At 42.3% G+C, this 20588-nt stretch overlaps 1 protein-coding gene across 2 annotated transcripts in view; it reads right to left on the bottom strand.

Annotated features, from left to right (window-relative positions):
• ccdc135 (coiled-coil domain containing 135) overlaps positions 1-20588 on the bottom strand; it is an 85735-nt gene that overhangs the window by 12942 nt on the left and 52205 nt on the right. For both annotated transcript variants that reach the window (XM_078406168.1, XM_078406167.1), the window contains exons 9-14: positions 14174-14246; positions 9631-9759; positions 8669-8797; positions 4444-4667; positions 2181-2396; positions 1296-1406 (exon numbers count right to left, since the gene is read on the bottom strand). In XM_078406168.1, the coding sequence (XP_078262294.1) occupies positions 1296-1406; positions 2181-2396; positions 4444-4667; positions 8669-8797; positions 9631-9759; positions 14174-14246 (882 nt within the window). The remainder of the gene's footprint in view (positions 1-1295; positions 1407-2180; positions 2397-4443; positions 4668-8668; positions 8798-9630; positions 9760-14173; positions 14247-20588) is intronic.

The raw sequence follows: 20588 nt of genomic DNA, 5'->3' as shown, positions 1-20588 counted from the left end.
ATAAATAACAAATCAACTTGTGTTTGTATGGCACCTTAATCTTGGCAAAATACTCCAAGTTATTTCAGAAGACCATTACAAAACAAAATTTGACAAGGACCATAATGGTGGAGCACAGAAAGTAGAAATGAATAGAAAGCCAGACTTGGAGGTGCACCGAGATCTTGGACTGTTACAAAGCACTGGAAGAGGCTACAAAGGAAGGGTAGGCCACAGAGAGATATGAGCACAAGGAAAGGAATTTTAAATTTGAAGCAGTTGGAACGAGGAATGATGTGAGTTAACAAGTACAGAAGTGATAAACATACAGTAAGAGCTAGTGTGAATTTATTTGTACACTGGCACCAGAATTTTAAAATAGCTAAAGTTAACAGGGAATGAAAGTCCAGCCACAGAAGCATCGGAAGAGTTAAGGCCAAAGGTAACACAGCAATTTCCAAATAATATTTTTGCAGTTGCTTGACAAGGCAGAGGTAGAAATGATAGACCATATAAAGGTAAAGTGAAAGATTTAACCATTGTAGCATTTTGCTTTTCCATTTTATTTACTTTTATCATTCATTTTATTACCTTGGGTATTTTTTAGCGAAGGTGTTCCCATCTGGGTTTAACATACATTGGCTATTCATATTTCCTTTGCTGTCAGTTTTTCAAAACAATTATGAAGAAATAAAGTCAAAGACCCACCATAGAACATTAGAAGAGCAATAAGATTTCCTTCATCATCTGTCAGAAGTGCTAGTGACCATTAAGAAACATTGCTAATTATGTTTCTCGAGGATTTTCGCTGATCTTTTATTGCATTAAATAACTATCACTAAGCTGGTACGTTAATCCCATTTTTGTTCTCCCCATATTTTTTTCAACCTCCCTCACCCCCAGTTTCTACCACTCACCCACACACTAATGCCTAATTAATCTGCCCAACCCACACATCTCTAAGACTTTGGGGTGGGGGTTTGGAACTGGAGCACTTGGGGGAAATACACATAGTCAAAGGAAGGCAAACAAACTCCACACAAACAGAATCTGTTGGCAGGACTGAACCCAGGTGTCTGGTACTGTTAAAACAGCAGTTTACCAGCTGCACCACAGTGCCACCCTCAAATTGTACACATTTGATACCACTTCTTCCGACATAACAATTATACTTCAAAAGTACTTCGTTATCACTGAGGATAAGAAAGACGGTGCATGTAAATTCAATTTTCTTTCCCGTGCTGTAACATGAGTAATGGCACGCAAAACAAATGTTTGCTTCATTGAAAATCAACAAGACAAATAGCAAACACTACCTCATGCTCAGAATCTCTAACAGCTTGCATTGATGTAGTTTGTGCCTTCATTAGTGCTATCATCGTCTGATACAGAACCACGTTTTTACATGGCTTCACCAGAGGGTCAACCTGCAGGGGACAAGAATGGTAAATGGGTTTCTTTAACAGCAGAATCTCATTTCTCTGGCTATATCTCATGAGAAAATTAAAAAAAACAATCACCTGATAAAATACCATGGAATGCAGACTTGTGCCCAGAGAATGATTTTTTATTGTAAATTTGGGGTTTTGGTTAAAAATTTCAAAAACATTTAAATACAGAACATGAAACCTGCCCATGACATGCATTTCTGGGTTTAATCGAGGCAGATGAATGAAGGGTCAGTGAAGACTACTAGGAAAGCACCTATGGTACTCTGCATGGATCATAAATTGGACTTGCCTGCACCCATAGATAGCTCTTGGTTTCTCTTTCACAAGTCTGTGAGCTTAATCTGTAAACCAACATGGTTTATGGATGTAGAGTTTCCAAGGTATAAAGACTGACAATGTGGGGTCATATCTCCACAGTATGTGAAGAAGACTGGGAGTTCTAGGATTTCCATTCAAGCTTATAAAATCGTGCCTCGCTTTTTGCACATATTACAACTCCTCTGCTCCTTCTTTCATCCATCCTCACATTGCCCACCTGCCCCTGTCTGGTTTTATTCTGTCCACCTGGGATCACATTCACTGATACATTTATCCCACAAATATCTATAGACCAAGTGAATATTTCAATACATGAAATATCCAACACCTGTGGAGGAACTTCCATCTTTTCAATATCGTTTGTGTGGATAAATCCTGCCGCATTGTTAATTCGGAATAACCAATAACTGGGCAGAGAGAATGTTACTCTACCTCAAATGTCATAACAATCTGGTCCATGTTAATCTCCTGGTCATCTTTTTGCATCAGGTTTGGTGGGAGGATGAACTCTCTCTTCACTGCTGTGATCCTGTCATCCTCACGATGATACGTCAGTTGAATATGCTCTGAAGTGATCAGGAATATTTGCTCTGCCACATTCTGGTGGGCTGGCTCCGTTCTGTTTCTGGCAAAGCGTTCTATTATTTTCTATAATAAAAAAATAAAATGAAAAATCAGAAACTGCAGAGAATATTCAATTCACCGCACAGCCTCGGTGGGGAGACACCTTGTGGTTAATTGGGCTGATGACCTTTATCAAATCTAGGAAAAGTCAGAAATGAGACAGGTGTTGCAAAGAAACTGGGAAGAGGTAAAGAGAACAGAGTAGGCGGGGTGGAGGAGAGGAGGTTTCATCCTGGGTGGAGTGGAAGGGAAATACTGGAAGTGGTGGCAGTGCTGGCGAAAGTATGTCTGGTGGAACAGCAAACGTTAAGGGATACTCAGCAGGTCAGACCATATCTAAGGAGAGAGAAACATGTGCTTTAATTTGCAGAGAGGAGGAAGAGACTTTTCCCTCTGCAGAGGGAAATGTCTAAGTTCAAAAACAAAGGCTGGCTGGATGACACAATTGCTTTCAGTGATATCTATGGCAGGGAAATGAATGTCTGTAATTTGTAGCTCGTCCTGTAGAGGACTGTAAATAGAGGAAGATGAATGAGGGCAGTAAAGTGAGAAAGATGTCTAGGACTTGCTCAATTGAGCAACTGCAAAATGAACTGGAATTGCCTGAAGTTGGTGTTGAGTCCCAAAGGCTGTTATTTGGCCTGATGCTGCCCTTGGTTGGAACAGTGTAGGAGGTCAGATTGGGAACGGGTGATGAATTAAAGTAACAGGCTACTGGAACTTCACAGTCACCCATGCAGATTGAAAGGCGGTGTCCTGTAAAGTGGTCAACCAATCCTAATTTGGTTTTCCCAAAGTAGAGGAGGCCATATTGAGAGTACCCAATTAAAAGAAGTCCAAGTAAATCATTGCTTTGCCTCAAAGGAATGTTTGGGTCCCAGGAGAGCAAAAAGGGAAAAGGTTAAAAAGAATTTGTCGTATCTCTTGTGGTTGCACGGGAATTTTTTGCAAGAAGAGGAGTGAGTAATGGTGATCAAGCTTCAGTATTCTTTGGAAAATATGTTTTATATTTCTTTGCCAAACCATTTCAAAACATTTTAACTCACCTAAATGGTAATCTTACACTGTGTTAAGAGGGCTATGCAACCAAGAAAGAGTGATTTACATCATGGTCATGTCCAACTCTGTTCCTAGATAGGGCCAGGACTGATTTCCTCAGCAGACAATCCACTGAGATGCTTCTTCGGTGTTTGGGAATTACACCAAAGCCAAAAAAATGTAATTCATTAGGGTAAGCCAATTCCTACTGCAGATGCTCCACAGCTAACATGTGCCAAACGGCTCTCAGCAAGTGAATTATGGGCTGTTTCTTGCCTCGTGGGAAGTTGAGGTGTAATCATGGCATATGTTCCGTGATGCAGGCACAAGAACAGTTGCTTCACCCCATCTAACATGGTATGTGAAAGTCTAAAGATTTTGAAAATGCAACCTAGCTCCCATAGTCTGCTCCCAATCAACATTATCCGTATGTCAAAGCACCACGTAGAAAGTTAGAAACATAGAAAATAGGTGCAGGAGTAGGCCATTCGGCCCTTTGAGCCAGCATGGCTATTCAATATGATCATTGCTGATCATCCTAAATCAGTACCCCGTTCAAGATTCATGCTCACATTGAGAATCCCAATGAGTATTCCCTGATCAGCTGATATAGTGTTGCGGCCACTGAAGGCGTGGTTCCCTTCTCCTGATCACTATGCAGTGACCCTTTGCTGTGCACCAGTCTCAATGGTCAATTATGATGCCCAATTAGCTTAAATATTTGTTGCCATTCACTTTGTTTGTAGGCACAATTTTGGAGCAGTTACTACTTGGAAAAGGACTGGAGAAGAAGAGGCAGGTACAATTTTCAAAGGTGAAGAAAATCAGAAGAGACAGAGGATAAAGAAGAGCCAGAGGTGGCAGGTATAATAACACCATTCAAAAGGCATTTGGACAGGTACATGGACAGGAAAGGGATATGGGCCAAACGTGAGTAAATAAGACATTTTTAAATGGGCATTTTAGTCAACTTGGACGAGTTGGGCCAAAGGGCTTTTTTTCTATTCTATTTGACTCAAAATGAAGTACTTACTAGAATGGTGCGGTAGTTTGTGTGACTAATTCCGGGGAGCTTCACTTTCTTTAGTCGTTTGGCAAAGACTGCGTGTCTGTAAATGAGGAAGTCTGGCCTTTCCCTGAACTTCTCCACCATATCTGTAGGAGTTTCCACTCTGCTTATCAGCCCATCCACACGAAGCTTTCCATTGAATTTCATTGTCCTGTCGGTCTCTGGCTCGGATGATCGAAAGACGTGCTCTGTAACACCGGGGCAGTCATGGAAGAGTCATGGAGACCAGTCTGACACATCAGTAACAACATTTCATTACCTTTTTTAACTGCTGCTATTTCTCTCTCTTTTTCATAGAAGTATCCACTCTCATTTGAAGATGGTTATTTAACCATACTCCTCACCCCAACCATCTCTCCCCAAATTACATTTGTTGTGTGAAAAAGGCAGGGCATTGCAATTGTAGCTTGGACCTTTCCATTTCCTTGATAAGTCTCTGGAGTTAATGAAAAGTTGATTCTCATATTTAGTGGCCTTAACACATGCAGTTTTGCGATGTCGTTTCCCCATAAAATAAGCAAGATTATCATTGTTTAGCGGGGAAGATGCTCAGCTCTTTGGTGTATGTTACATTAGCAGGTCTCAGGCAGAGCAGAGATAAGACTGCAGTCCTGAATGTTAGATTGCCACTTACATCTGCTGCAGCAAAAACAAATATGACATTATTGCATGTCTGCTTGGTGCACCAAAGCCCAACCTGTTGCCCTTCCATTGAAATTATATAACCTCCAGACAGATGCAACTAAATTCTGAGTGCTTGACTGACTTACTGCAATGTAACACATGCCCAATGAACACGATGGGCCAAAATAGTACTTTGTAATTCAATAGACCAAGGGGAAAGGAATTGCTTTAAAACTGATGGTCAGATTAACAAGCCAAATCACTTTTGAGGGCAACCCAGAGAAAATAAAAGTCTGAAATTTATCAAGAAGTTATCACTATTGTCATTCTGCAATTTCCAAGCAGTTAAATGAGGAAATATTAGAACTGGCACAGCCTGGCTTGGACTTGGCATGGGTTCAGTGACTCCATCTATTTTGATGGAGAATAACTCTGAGGGAGATAAATATACTTAATTTGTTTTGAAGAGCACATGTGTTCGGTCAGTGGGGATGACCCCAAGCTTCCGGTTGCTCACTACTTTAAATCTGCATCCTGTGCCCAGTCTGTCCCATTTGTCTATGGTCTCCTGCACTCTTACAATGAGACCGAACACAAGCTTGAGGAACAGCTCGATGACTCAACGTTAAGTACTAATCTTCAGGTGACTTGATTTTTCTGTACCAGTTGTCCATCTGTGACTTTGACTCAGCTCGTTTGTTTTATTTACTTTTTCGAATCTCTTTGTGAGTGAAGGCCATGCCTACCCTGCCTTGTCAGGCAGACGGATTCTAAACAGAATGCTTCCCATTTCAATTTGAAACCAGTGTACACAGCCGGATATGTAACATCCCTGATCGCTCTGGTTATTGCAGTCGTAATCTTTACAGTCTTCAGGTAAGTGATGTGAAACGTTTCAGTTTTGTCCAGTTGTTTATTCAATGTGTCTGGATTATGGGGTGTTAGCTGCAAAGGGAAGTTGGGACAAACTTGGATTGTTTTCTCTGGACAATTGGAGGTTGACGGGAGACCTGAAAGAAGTATACAAAATTATGAGAGGCATAGTGAGCATAGACAGTCACAACCTTTTTTCCAGGGTGTGGGGGGCATAGCTTCAAGTTGAGAGGGGCAAAGTTTAAAGGAGGGATATGGGGAAAAAGCTGGAACAGGGTACTGATCTTAGAAGATCAGCCATGCTCATATTGAATGGCAGTGCAGGCTCAAAGGGCCGAATGGCCTACTCCTGCACCTATTTTTCTGTTTTCTATGTTTTTCTATCTCTTCCCACCCTTCATTCCACAACTCTTATACTCTTTTATCCAGGTTCTTTTGTTCATGCTCTCTCCCTCATTCACTAGATAACCTTGTTTATAGCTTATTCCCATCATTACCTCAGTTTCACTCTATCATGGACAATCACCAAACCCAATCGTTCATCTCCCACCCACCCTGCACCTGAGCAATTTTTTTGGCCTCCTTCCCAGTTCCAATGGTGTCTTCAACTTGAAATATTATCTTTATTTCGGTTCCCACAGAGCATTATCAATTTTTATTTTAGCTCTGTTTAAGACAATCTTCATATTTTAATTGAGTTTAATGTATTTATATATTGTTAAATCTATAACACTGTTCAAGTGTTCTAATTATTTTTATAAACTGACAGACATATCTGAAATCCTTTAACAGTTCTAAGAACTAGCAAGAAAGGAGGTGCCGCTGAAATAGCTGTCGAAAAATTTCTGGAGATAGGGTGTGTAAGAATGGACTGCAGATGCTGGTTTAAACCGAAGATAGATACAAAAAGCTGGAGTAACTCAGCGGGACAGGCAGCATTGGAGAGAAGGAATGGGTGACGTTTCGGGTCGAGACCCTTCTTCAGATAGGATACTATTTCTAGCTAAGACCCAGCATGTCAGCAGCCAACATTGGGGACCCAGTGGCTGCAGGTAAGTTCTGCTGTGGAGCAATGAGCATAGAGGCTTGGCACTCAGTGAGGCTTACGGGCAGAACCCGTCCATTGAGCACGATGTGGTCCATGGGCACTTGTTGCAACATTTAACGTGGCAACAGAAGACAATGTGAAGAGTCCTGATTTCCAAAAAGTGAAGCCGCAGCAGCTTCAGTTACTAAATGTCCCACCTACTTTTTCCTCAAAAGTATTTTGGCAAAATTCTAAAATTATTCAGGTAAAAGATGTTCTTGCTTGGAAAATGAATACAGGTATTTTACTATCAATACTGGTTGCAGGTCAGCAATTGTATTGTGTGCTCTAGAGTGCAGGTCCCTCTATTTCAGTCTAATGAAGTACAGATTGAAACTACTGTGTTAGTGCGATCCTTTGTTTTTCCACACCAGACATTCTCATGGTTTGCCATTTTAAGGACTATTGAGTCTTGTGCTGAGAACTTATTTCTGATGGATCCGAGGTCAGAATCTCAAATTAATTTAATGTGGATCATGTGGTCATAGAAACATAGAAAATAGGTGCAGGAGTAGGCCATTTGGCCCTTCGAGCCTGCATCGCCATTCAATATGATCATGGCTGATCATCCAGCTCAGTAACCTGTACCTGCCTTCTCTCCATACCCCCTGATCCCTTTAGCCATAAGGGCCACATCTAACTCCCTCTTAAATATAGCCAATGAACTGGCCTCAACTACCTTCTGTGGCAGAGAATTCCACAGACTCACCACTCTCTGTGTGAAGAAATGTTTTCTCATCTCGGTCCTAAAAGACTTCCCCCTTATCCTTAAGCTGTGACCCCTGGTTCTGGACTTCCCCAACATCGGGAACAATCTTCCCGCATCTAGCCTCTCCAACCCCTTAAGAATTTTATATGTTTCAATAAGATCCCCCTCAGTCTTCTAAATTCCAGCGAGTATAAGCCTAGTCTATCCAGTCTTTCTTCATATGAAAGTCCTGCCATCCCAGGGATCAATCCGGGTCACTTCCACTCCATTGATCCGGGATGGATTAAAACACGTTTCTTCAAAGTGACCAAAACATTTTGCACACTTCCCACCCACAGCCCAATGCGCCCATTTTAATGGGCAGGTACTGGAGGCAAACCTGTCAATTCATTAAGTATTGAGGTGCATTGGTACCTAATGAGGATAGCATCCAACATACAAGCCAATGTTGCTGCCTTACAATATCTTACACTTTTTTTGGCAATAAAGCCATGGAATAGCCCCTAAAATTCTTCCAGCGGAGGAAAGGACTCCAGCTTCTATCTCTCCATTTGAGCTGCAAAGCATCGCCTTTTTTAGGCTATAAAGAAATTCTTGAAATAATTTTGGGGCTCTTTTGCTCTGGGTTTCAATCGCTTGAAATATTGAGAATTTAAAAAAGTTCCGAGGAGAATGGTTCTGGGATCACAGCAGTATCAAACCATCTGCAATGAACAGGTTATAGCAAATGAGAGCATAGATTAATACTATAGCCATGCACTGCTAACCAGCTTGAATAATTTTTACAAAACAGAAGACACCAGCAACACCGCAAGGACTCACTGTTTTCTAATTCCTGCATGAAACACTACTGTCTCTCACTTATACTTTTTGTATGCTTTTTGTGTTGTCCTCACTTCTGAGTGCCAGATGTCGGCCGTTTCTAAAGTACTCCGTAATGGACCGAGTTTTCATGTTACGTTCAATTTTCTCCAGATTGTCCTTTCTGTTTGCATACCACTCTGTCACCTTCAGAAAAGAACTACCTGTGGATGACAAAGAGAAATGCTTTGAATTTAGTTTTCATTCTACCACGTCTTCTATCCTTCAACTTCTCACTTTCACTGATGAGATTAACAATGCAGACTTATATTAACACTTTCACATCAATAGATTTTGGTTCTAATTCTGCTCTCTTCATGGAATTTTATTATTTTCAGTAAAAAGGAAAAGAAGAATGAAAATTACATATTGAAGAATGAATCATTTCTTATCGCAGTTTTGTGATATTCTCACTGCTGAAGTAAGGAATTCTACTCGAGGTGGATTTTGCTTATTTCATTCATGTACTTGAGTGTCTCAACCACATGAGGAAAACTCAAGCACAAACCTTTTATCAGTCAATTTTTGATCATGTTTAAAGTGAAATTGTTGTGGCTATTACGGAGGTATCCATTGTTCAGTTGGTTTATTATATGGTATCCAAATTAGAGAGATAATGTTTTACATCCAAAATTATCGGACAGCAATATGCCCTCACTTTTCCAAACCCACCAGCACTGCCTTGCTGGAAAATGCATATGTGGAAAATGCATAACTGCTGGAATTGAGTTCTATCGACAAAAAGTTCCCACTTTCCATCATTGGCTTGATGTTGATCTCCAGCCAACCCACTACAACCTGTTTGGCAGTGCATGATCCCATGAACAATGGATGTGGATGAATGGATTCAGGCGTGATGTCCTCACATAATTAGAACTACTCTTTACCACATGTTCACATGGTCAAATTGGATTGCTGGCACAAGCCACTCACACATCCTTGCACCTTAGGGAGGATAAAAGATGGATGAAAACATACAAAAACAATTAAAACTTACATTCAATATCTTCATATTCGATTAATCGCTTCACCATCCCATCTATGTTCAAGTAAGGCGCATACTTCTCCAAGTTTGCCTTCTTATACTGAATTATCTTTTCACCTTTTGGACAGCGTGTTTCAATGTCTGCAAGAATGAAAAGATCACATTACTTTTACATTTGTTCCCAATTTATAGGCAAATTTTGTATGACAATGCTCCTCAAGTGAGAATACTCAGAATCATTGAATCTTACGCCACAGGAACAGGTAACTTGGCCTAGCATACCTATGTCAGATGAGCTGCACAAACACAGCCTTACCACCACTCCCCTGTGTACGTATTCACTTTTAATTATTATTCAATTCTTTTTCTGAAGATTATTGCTAATTCTGTCCCACTAACCATTCTGGCAATGTATTCACGATCATAATAATTTGTAACATTAAAAAGGCCTCCTCAACTGCCTTCATTTCCTTTGTAAAATTAACTTAAACCTGTGTACGTGCTAACTGACCTTCCAAATGTAAAGCTCCACCAAATTCACATTACAACTCCTCGTTACTTTGAACACCTCTATTATATCTCCCACTGAACATTTATTGCTGCAAGGAGAATAAACATTAGTCTTTCCATTGAACTGAAGTCCTTCGTTGTTCATACCATTCCCATTTATCTAACCTGTTACCTTGCCAAGGCCTTGTCACCCTTTCAATCGTTGTGCCAGTCAGCATTGAATGCACTAGGTCACCTGAGGTCACCTTTTGAACCTTCCTTGCTATTGTACTTAGCGCCTGGTAAGATATAGAAACATAGAAAATAGGTGCAGGAGTAGGCCATTCGGCCCTTCGAGCCTGCACCGCCATTCAATATGATCATGGCTGATCATCCAGCTCAGTAACCTGTACCTGCCTTCTCTCCATACCCCCTGATCCCTTTAGCCACAAGGGCCACATCTAACTCCCTCTTAAATATAGCCAATGAACTGGACTCAACTACCTTCTGTGGCAGAGAATTCCACAGACTCACGACTCTCTGTGTGAAGAAACGTTTTCTCATCTCGGTCCTAAAAGACTTCCCCCTTATCCTTAAGCTGTGACCCCTAGTTCTGGACTTCCCCAATATCGGGAACAATCTTCCCGCATCTAGCCTCTCCAACCCCTTAAGAATTTTATATGTTTCTATAAGATCCCCCCTCAGTCTTCTAAATTCCAGCGAGTACAAGCCGAGTCTATCCAGTCTTTCTTCATATGAAAGTCCTGCCATCCCAGGGATCAATCTGGTGAACCTTCTCTGTACTCCCTCTGTATCCCCAAGATAATGGCAAGCATTAATTAAAAAAAGAAAGGTTGTGGTTTAAAAACTGAAGAAGGGTCCTGACCCAGAACATCACCTATCCATTTTCTCCAGAGTTGCTATCTGACCCATTGAGTTACTCCAGCATTTTTTAATCTATCTTTGGCAATTTCCATAACTATTGTGGTGGTGCCCCTGCATTCCATTTTTCAGATAATTAATGATTTGCTCTTTCGCATATATTGCCAGACCATCTTTTACATGTTGCAAGAGTGTAGCAAGCTTGCAGCCATAGATATGACAACAGCATACTTGCTTGATAAAATCAACATGCTTTTCCTGCAATGGTATAACATCTGCAGTATTGTTTCTTAGCAATTTTTTCAGATGGATGCATAAAAACCTGCAACATTCAATTGACAGGTCTATGTTCAAAGCTCTAATCTCATGGTGCACAGTCTTGAAAGGACTGTTGTGATTGTACTAATTTTCACTCCGACAACTGGGATGCCAAAAATGAGCACAAAGCTGTCTTTTTGATGATTGGGCGCCAATTTTAACAGAGTAAACCACAAGAAAGCCACCATCCTCCACCCCTTGAGTTCAAGAGACCTTTGATTATTTGGAGAAGACTGCATTTGGGGGCTGGATACACAGTTTTCTGAAAAGATACGCCACACAATAGATCACCCAATATGGGTCCCAATAAACAGGGCTCTTATCTCTGTGCAATTTTAAGAGGCCATTCTTGGTATTTTGTCATTACACGTGGGATTTTTTGGAAGGACTCATTGATGAAACAGATCTGTTCCAAAAGCTCCATTCTGATTGTGGCGACAGGAAAATGGTGTCTGCTGCAACATCATATTTTCAGGTGAAGTAGTGAACTCTGTGTTAATATTATTCAAGCTGAGCTGGAGGCAAGTTGTAGCCTGTGGTACCGCCGCTGTGCATTAACTGTATTATTACATTTTCATTTAGCACAAATTCCACTGAATGAGGTTGTATTGGGGTTTGAAGCACAAGCTACCAATGTTAGAATCTGAGGTAGACACAAAATGCTGGAGTAACTCAGCGGGTCAGGCTGCATCTCTGGAGAGAAAGAATAGGTGACTTTTCGGATCAAGACCCTTCTTCTGACTGATGTCAGGGGAGGGGGCAGGACAAGGATAGAATGCAGTCGGAGACAGTAAGACTAGTCGGAGAACTGGAACGGGGAGGGGATGGAGAGAGAAAGCAAGGGCTATCTGAAGTTAAAGAAGTCAATGTTCATACCGCTGGGTTGTAAACTACCCAAGCGAAATATGAGGTGCTGTTCCTCCAATTTGCGCTGGGTCTCACTCTGACAATGGAGGAGGCCCAGGACAGAAAGGTCAGATTGGAAATGGGAGGGGGAGTTGAAGTGCTGAGCCACCGGGAGATCAGGTAGGTTAAGACAGACTGAGCGGAGGTGTTCAGCGAAACGATAGCCGAGCCTGTGCTTGGCCTCGCTGATATAGAGAAGTTGACACCTGGAACAGTGGACACAGTAGATGAGGTTGGAGGAGGTGCAAGTGAACCTCTGGCTCACCTGGAAAGACTGTGTGAGTCCTTGGATGAAGTCGAGAGGGGAGGTAAAGGGACAGGTGTTGCATCTCCTGCGGTTGCAGGGGAAAGTGCCTGGTGAGGGGGTGGTTTGGGTGGGAAGGGACGAGTGGACCAGGGAGTTTCGGAGGGAATAGTCTCTGCGGAAAGCAGAAAGGGGTGGCGATGGGAGGATGTGGCCAGTAGTGGGATCCCGTTTGAGGTGGCGTAAATGTTGGAAGATTATATGGTGAATCTGAATCTGAGGAGTGAACTCTGATCGTGTATTATCAGGTTTTGGCCTTTGAGGTGAATGAAAGTGAGCAGAACCCATAGTATCTGTCTCCAAGAATAATAAATAAATAAATAAACATTATATGACATTTATAAGTTTATGGTGGGACCAAGGAAAGAGCATTCACGTTGCAGCCCTGTTTCCACCAATCTTTCCACCACTACGCACAAAAAGTGTAAAAAGTACAAACGCCTTTGTATGCAGATGCTGAGAAGTGTGTTCAGCTCTGGCGGAACAATTTCTAATCTTGTGATGTGGGCTCGATAAGAAGAAGACTTAAGTTATATGTGATAATGTCATGGAATATCCCGAAGCACTGCCTGCCATATGCAATACTTTTACAATTCTTGCTATTGAGGGCGTGCAGCGTAGGTTCACTAGGTTAATTCCCGGAATGGCGGGACTGTCGTATGTTGAAAGGCTGGAGCAATTAGGCTTGTATACACTGGAATTTAGAAGGATGAGGGGGGATCTTATTGAAACATATAAGATAATTAGGGGATTGGACACATTAGAGGCAGGAAACATGTTCCCAATGTTGGGGGAGTCCAGAACAAGGGGCCACAGTTTAAGAATAAGGGGTAGGCCATTTAGAACGGAGATGAGCAAGAACTTTTTCAGTCAGAGACTGGTGAAGGTGTGGAATTCTCTGCCTCAGAAGGCAGTGGAGGCCAGTTCGTTGGATGCTTTCAAGAGAGAGCTGGATAGAGCTCTAAAGGATAGCGGAGTGAATCGGGGTACTGATTGAGAGTGATCAGCCATGATCGCATTGAATGGCGGTGCTGGCTCGAAGGGCTGAATGGCCTACTCCTGCACCTATTGTCTATTGTCTATAATACGATAGTAATTTGCATGAATCAAGAGAATACTTTGCTTTACCTCAAATGGAGGCATGAGATTTTTTAATGTCTACTTGAATACTACTGCACTCATATTGATCTGTCTTAAGGTACATCACTACCCACTGAGTCAAGCTAACATGGCTCTGTGTTAGAGTTTGCCCAGAATAGATGCTAATGGCTACTTTTTCAGGCTGTTGTTCTAATATACAGGGTCATACTGTTGTCTCAACTAGTTCCATCAAACAAAAAAAGATCTAGCTTGCAGAGATTAGCAACTACGTTTGACTATAAAGCACAATGACCTTGATGCACTTGAGAAGCAGTTTATTGACAATGGCATGCATTGATAAGGTGCTATATGGATCTAAGTTCTTACATTGGTTTCTCGATTGATGTGACCTTTAGTCTTAAAAACATCGAGAAATACACGATCAGATTAATTGCAATTAAATAAGTAAATCATGAAATTAGCCTTGAATTAAACTTGACTGATTTATTTCAAATAATATTATCCTTGCTTTTGGAAACAGCTGATATCCCTAGTATTTAAGGCAGATTCAATTACCTTTAGCAGGAATAACAATCTGCTTAGCCCATGATGGAGGCATGTCAAAAATCTTTTCCACCTCTTTTTCATCCTGGAACAGAGAGTGAATGATATAATAGCATAGTGGTTTTAATCCTTATGCCTACATTTTCCAAATTCTCTCTTTGGTTGTCAACTATGCGTTATGCTACACACAAATAAAGATTATTTGAATATACCAGAAATGCAGGATTACATCTCTGTCAGAATGCCTGGCTTCAGGAGGGCAAGGGAAGGGGAAAAACTTTTTAAGACAATAAAACCTAAGAATGAATACCAAGAGAACGCAAACAATCAGAAAACAGCAGGCAATTGATTTACTTTCTTCCAACTGTAGATTGCACTGACTCACAGAAGGCATTTGAACAGGTCAGGTTCTTGCCTTGCTGTGAGCTTATTAAGTCAATGCTTCTAGAATCAGTGAACACTGTAAATGTGAAGATAGACACAAATAGCTACAATAACTCAGTGGGTCAGACAGCATCGCTGGAGAAAAGGAATGGGTGACGTTTCGGGTGGAGACCCTTCTTTGGACCCGAAACATCACCTATTCCTTTTCTCCAGAGATGCTGCCTGACCCGCTGACTTTCTCCAGCTGTTTTGTGCCTATTTTTGGTTTTATCCAGCATCTGCAGTTCCTTCCTACATAACACTGTAAATGTGCCAGGGGAGCTCATAAATCAAAAGATTTTGGGAATCAAATCGCATCCTCAAAACATTGGTCAGTAAACACCAGGTCTGTCTGATCTTTGAATGATCACCCCAGCATCTAGTCTGTTCATGCGATAGGCATTGTAAGTCAGGCGAATAATCCATTCACCTAATGGAAACTATCTGGTGCAAAGACAGCAGCTAAGAAATAGAAGAAATGGTTGTTTCATGTGCCGCCAGACATATTTAGGATTAAGAGAAGATACCGAGCTCCGAGTCAGGTAAAAATTCAAGATAATGCAATTAAATGGTACCCATTAACTTCCTTATTTTAATTAATAATCATTTTTCATGCATTTTAGGTTTATCTGTTGTTTTAACGTTATTCCATCATGCATTGTTGTCTATAACAATCAAACTAACAAAAACATTGGTGGCTGATTGGGAGAACCTCGTGCAGAGCTATTTCACAATGGCTGATGAGCCCTGTGCTCTGTTTAAGATGTTTTGCACATGATACATTTTAAAACAAATAAAAATAAATCCTGCATCATTTCGAGAGTTCTAAAATCTTGGCATGTCTCTCAGTTCTTCTATCATAAAACAGCAATATACTTAACTTTCAGGATGCCGTTATATGAACTTCTCAACCTCTAATACTGCCTCCAACATTGCATAAAATACTTGAGTTTTCATTCAACATATGTTTCCTCATACTTGTGACATTTTTTGGTGGTTACCCCAAGTTAGGAGTGCTGCAGAATCATTGAATTGGGCTTTCTGTTACACCTACTGAGTTCCTCACTTCATGAGACATCCCAGTTGCTCCTTCTCTATTTTGATCTCCATATGTCAGAGTATTCCCAGAAATCAATGAGGATCTTACACATTTTCAAGGAGGCTTTGAGAACATCTTGGGAATGTTTATTTTGTCAAAGACCTTGCTAAAATTCACATAGATAATGTCCGCTGCCCTACTCTCATCAATCCTCTTGGTGACTGCTTCAGAAAACTCTACTAGATTTGTGAGACACGATTTCCCAAGCACAAAGACATGCTAACCATCCCTAATCAGTCTGTGCCTATCCAAATACTGGTAGCTCCTTGTCCCTGAGGATTCCCTCCAAAGATTTACTCACCATTAGCGTCCGGCTCACCAGCCTGTAGTTCCTTGGCTTGCCCTTGCTGCCCTTCTTCATGTATGTACAAAATTAGCTACCCTCTACTTTTCCAGATCTTCACCTGCAGTTGATGTCTGGGCAAGAGCCTCTGCAATTTCCTCCCCAGCTTCCCACAAGGTCCTTGGATGTACTTATCAGGCCCCGGGGATTTATCCACCTTAATGCGCTTTAGAACTGCTCTTTAGTAATTCATATATGATCACAACTCATATGCTTTAATTCCTTAGCTGTCATGACCTTCTCCTCAGTAAAAACAGATGAGAAGTATTCATTTATTATCCCCTCCATCTCTTGTGGTTTTACACAAAGACAGACAAGCTGATCTTTAAGGAGATCTTTTCTTTCCCAAGAATCTCTTAGGATTTTCCTTTAATTTGTCTGTCAGCTCCATTTCATGAGTTCTTTTTGACCTTCTAATTGCTTTCTTAAGTATACTCCTGCATTTCTTATACACACCGAGGGATTCACTTGACTCTGACTGTCTAGGTCTGAACTGTGCCTCTTTTTTTTCCAGACCAAAGCCTTAACATCTCTTGTCAACCAAGGTTCTGTAAACTTGTCAGCCTTGTCGTTCACCCCAACAGGAACATGCTGCCCCTCTTGCTATCTCAGTTTGCTGATACCACTACTGTTGGCCAGGTCAACTTTAACAAGAAGACGAATTAGAGGAAAAAAATCAAGAACCTTGTGCCATGATCTCAACAACAAACCAGCATGTTATGTCAGCAAGAAGAAAGTTAGTTGTTGACCGAAGAAAGTGAGGGGGTGAACACAACCATACCGTCAGTCTCGACCCAAAACGTCACCCATTCCTTCTCTCCTGAGATGCTGCCTGACCTGCAGAGTTACTCCAGCATTTTGTGAAAACATACCGTCATCAATGTAGTTGCTATAGAAATGGTCAATCGCTTGAATATCCTTGGCACCCATATCAGCAGTAACCTAATCAGGTCCCTTCACACAGATTTGGTGATAAGAAAGCACATTAACGTGTTTAATTTCTGAGGTGTCTGAGAAGATTCAGCTGTCTGCAAGAATTATCTCGAACTTCTACAGACACACGATGCAAGGTATTCTGACAGGAATGCCTGGTATGGCAAACACTCTCCGCTTAACTGTCTGAACCTGCAGATGGTGAACACAACCCAGTTCAGCAAAGGCTAATCACTTCCTTCCATGCCCTTCATCCTCATGGTGCATTGCCTTGTCAAGAATGCCTGCTATCCAGGCCATTCCCTTCTAGCTTCTGGGGGAAGATCCAGGCGCTTGAAAGAACAGACATCAAAACTTAAGAACAGCCTTTTCCCCACTGTGTCAGACTCGTGAACCAATCACCTTTTGTTCACAGCCCCTTCCCAGAAGAGCTGCCACAGGGTCTTAGAGTAAGAAAATAACTGCAGATGCTGGTACAAATCGAAGGTATTTATTCACAAAATGCTGGAGTAACTCAGCAGGTCAGGCAGCATCTCAGGAGAGAAGGAATGGGCGACGTTTCGGGTCGAGACCCTTTGGGTCAGTCTGAAGAAGGGTCTCAACCCGAAATGTCACCCATTCCTTCTCTCCTGAGATGCTGCCTGACCTACTGAGTTACTCCAGTATTTTGTGAATAAATGCCACATGGTCTTGCTCTCAACTGTACCTGATTCAGATATTACGCTTTGAACTTTAATTTTTTTAGTACTACTCTGGAAATGTTTGGTTGTACTACTTCGGATGGCAGTACAATGTTGAATTATTCTGCTGTTTCATATTGCCTTGAATTTAATGTTGTATTTATCATTACTGTACATACATTCTTTACTTTGTGAGCTCCGTGGGAATCAGGGATTTCATTCCACCTTGATGCACTGTATGTAAGAATAAACTAATTTGAAACTTAATTTCTCTGAATCATGCAGGAGGACAGAGTTCATTGCTTCCAGGTAAACTGTGAGTTGTGTTTTGGGCTTGACATCTTGATCTTCAACACTCTTTCGTCAGTCAGTCAAAGGCTATGTTGCCGCACCAGTTGAAAATTTCATAATTGTTGATTACTTTTGCTGAGAGGTGACTGCTGAGATATGGAAAGTGGCCCATATTTTCCAGGGTGTTGTTGTGCAGCAGGATACATTGTTGTAGTGCATCATTTATGGAAACAACCAAAGCCCAATACAATACAATACAATACAATATACAATATATTTTTATTGTCATTGTACAGGGGTACAACGAGATTGGGAATGTGACTTCCATATGATGCAATAAATGAATTAGCTAATCAGTATAAATTTAGACAACCTAATGAAACAAAATTAGAAACAGTTTTAAAACAGAATAAAGTGCAAGTAGCCGGTTCGCTGTGCGATGTGACCATCCGACTCAGCAGGACCGGTTCATAGCAGCTATGGCCCTGGGGATGAAGCTGTTCCTGAGTCTGAAGGTGTGGGCGTAGAAGGCCTTGTAGCGTCTGCCAGATGGTAGAAGTTCGAACAGACTATTGCAGAGGTGTGAGGAGTCTTTGTGAATGCTGATGGCTTTTCTGAGGCATCGTGTGTTGTAGATACCCTCCAAGGCAGGTAGCTGTGCTCCGACAGTCTTCTGAGCTCTATAGACTACCCGCTGAAGAGCTCTCCTCTCTGCCTCCATGCAGCTGAGATACCACACAGGGATGCCATGCGTTAGGATGCTCTCTATGGTGCAGCGGTAGAAGGTCGTCAGCAGCTGTTGGGGCAGACCAGACTTTTTTCAGTGTTCTCAGGTAGAACAGTCGTTGCTGCGCCTTCTTGACCAGCGCAGCGGTGTTAGTGGACCATGTGAGATCCTCCGAAATGTGAGTGCCCAGAAACTTGAAGCTGGACACTCTCTCCACACTGTCCCCGTTGATAAAGATCGGAGCGTATTCCCCGTTGTGTGACCTACGGAAGTTGATGATCCTTGGTCTCCTTGGTCTTGGAGGTGTTTAGGGACAGGTTGTTATCTGAGCACCAGTCCACCAGGTTCTGCACCTCCGCTCTGTAGTTTGTTTCATCACCGTTGGTGATCAGCCCGATCACCGTTGTGTCGTCTGCAAACTTGACAATGGTGTTGGTGTCGAATGCAGGAACACAGTCGTGTGTGAATAGGGAGTAGAGCATGGGGCTCAAAACACAGCCCTGTGGTGTGCCGGTACTCAGGGTGATAGTGGAGGACAGGTGCGGGCCCATTCTCACTGCCTGCGGTCGCTCCATCAAGAAGTTCAGGATCCAATCGCATAATGACGAGCTGAGGCCTAGCTGGTGGAGTTTGGTGATGAGCTTGGTGGGGATGACCGTGTTGAAGGCAGAACTATAGTCAACGAATAGCATCCTCACGTACGTGCCCTGTCTCTCCAGGTGAGTCAGGACAGTGTGAAGAGCCAGAGAGATGGCGTCCTCTGTGGATCTGTTTGCCCTGTATGCAAATTGATGCGAGTCCAGTGAGGCAGGGATGCTGGATTTGATGTTTGAGAGGACCAGCCTTTCAAAGCACTTCATGACTATAGGAGTTAGGGCAACAGGACGGTAGTCGTTCAGGTTGGAGATCTTTGCTTTTTTCGGCACCGGCACTATGGTAGCCGACTTCAGGCACTTGGGGATCGTAGCCAGAGATAACGACAGGTTAAAGATCCTGGTGAATACCTCAGCCAGCTGTTCAGCACAGTCCCTAAGTACCCTTCCTTGAACTCCTTGCATGGGTTGACCCTTCGCAGAGCGCGCTGTACTTCCTATGTGCTCAATGTTAAGACCCGTCCCTCCGCCTTGGCTGGGGTTCTTCCACTCATAGTGGTGTTGCCAGTTTCGAAGCGGGCAAAAAAGGTGTTAAGCTCGTTGGTTAGTGTGGCATCGCTGTGGGGGCAGGCAGGGCTGCTCTTGTAGCCAGTGATGTCCCTGACACCCTGCCACATGCTTCTGATGTCCGTGGTATTGAAGTGGTCTTCCACCCATTGCCTGAGGGTGTCTTTGGCCCTTTTTATACCCTTGTTCTGGTTTGACCTGGCAACACTGTATGCTGAAGTGTCACCAGATTTAAAGCCATTGTTGCGTGCCCTAAACAGATTCTGTACCTCCTTATTCATCCATGGTTTCCGGTTTGGGAACATCTTTGTTTCCTTGTCCACTGTGACATTCTCCACACAGCAGTTGATGTAGGAGAGCACAGTGGATGTGTACTCCTCCAAGTCTATCTCTGAACCGCAGGTCATCTGTTGTGCAAACAGGTCCCAGTCGGTGCGATCAAAGCAGTCCTGGAGTTGTAGGGTGGCATCCTCAGGCCATATTTTGACCGTCTTAATTGTAGGTTTGGTCTTGCGGATGAGGGGTTTGTATGCGGGCAGTAGAAGCAGTGGGAGGTGATCGGATTATCCCAGAGGTGGGCAAGGGAGAGCTCTATGTGCAGTGTTGTAAGTTTTTAATCCACAAAGATTCATTGCAAACTGTCTTTGGACACAACATTAGGCCCGTTATCTTTCAAGTCTATACATTCGAAAACAGAAGGGTTGCAAATATGACTCACATGTAAAATACTGTGAATGCTGGAAAGCTGACGGACAGAATCTGGCTCCAATT

The sequence above is a fragment of the Rhinoraja longicauda genome, chromosome 10 (genome assembly GCF_053455715.1).
Source record: "Rhinoraja longicauda isolate Sanriku21f chromosome 10, sRhiLon1.1, whole genome shotgun sequence".
In the NCBI taxonomy this organism is placed as follows: Eukaryota; Metazoa; Chordata; class Chondrichthyes; order Rajiformes; family Arhynchobatidae; genus Rhinoraja; species Rhinoraja longicauda.
This window is presented reverse-complemented; position numbering and strand designations above follow the sequence as displayed.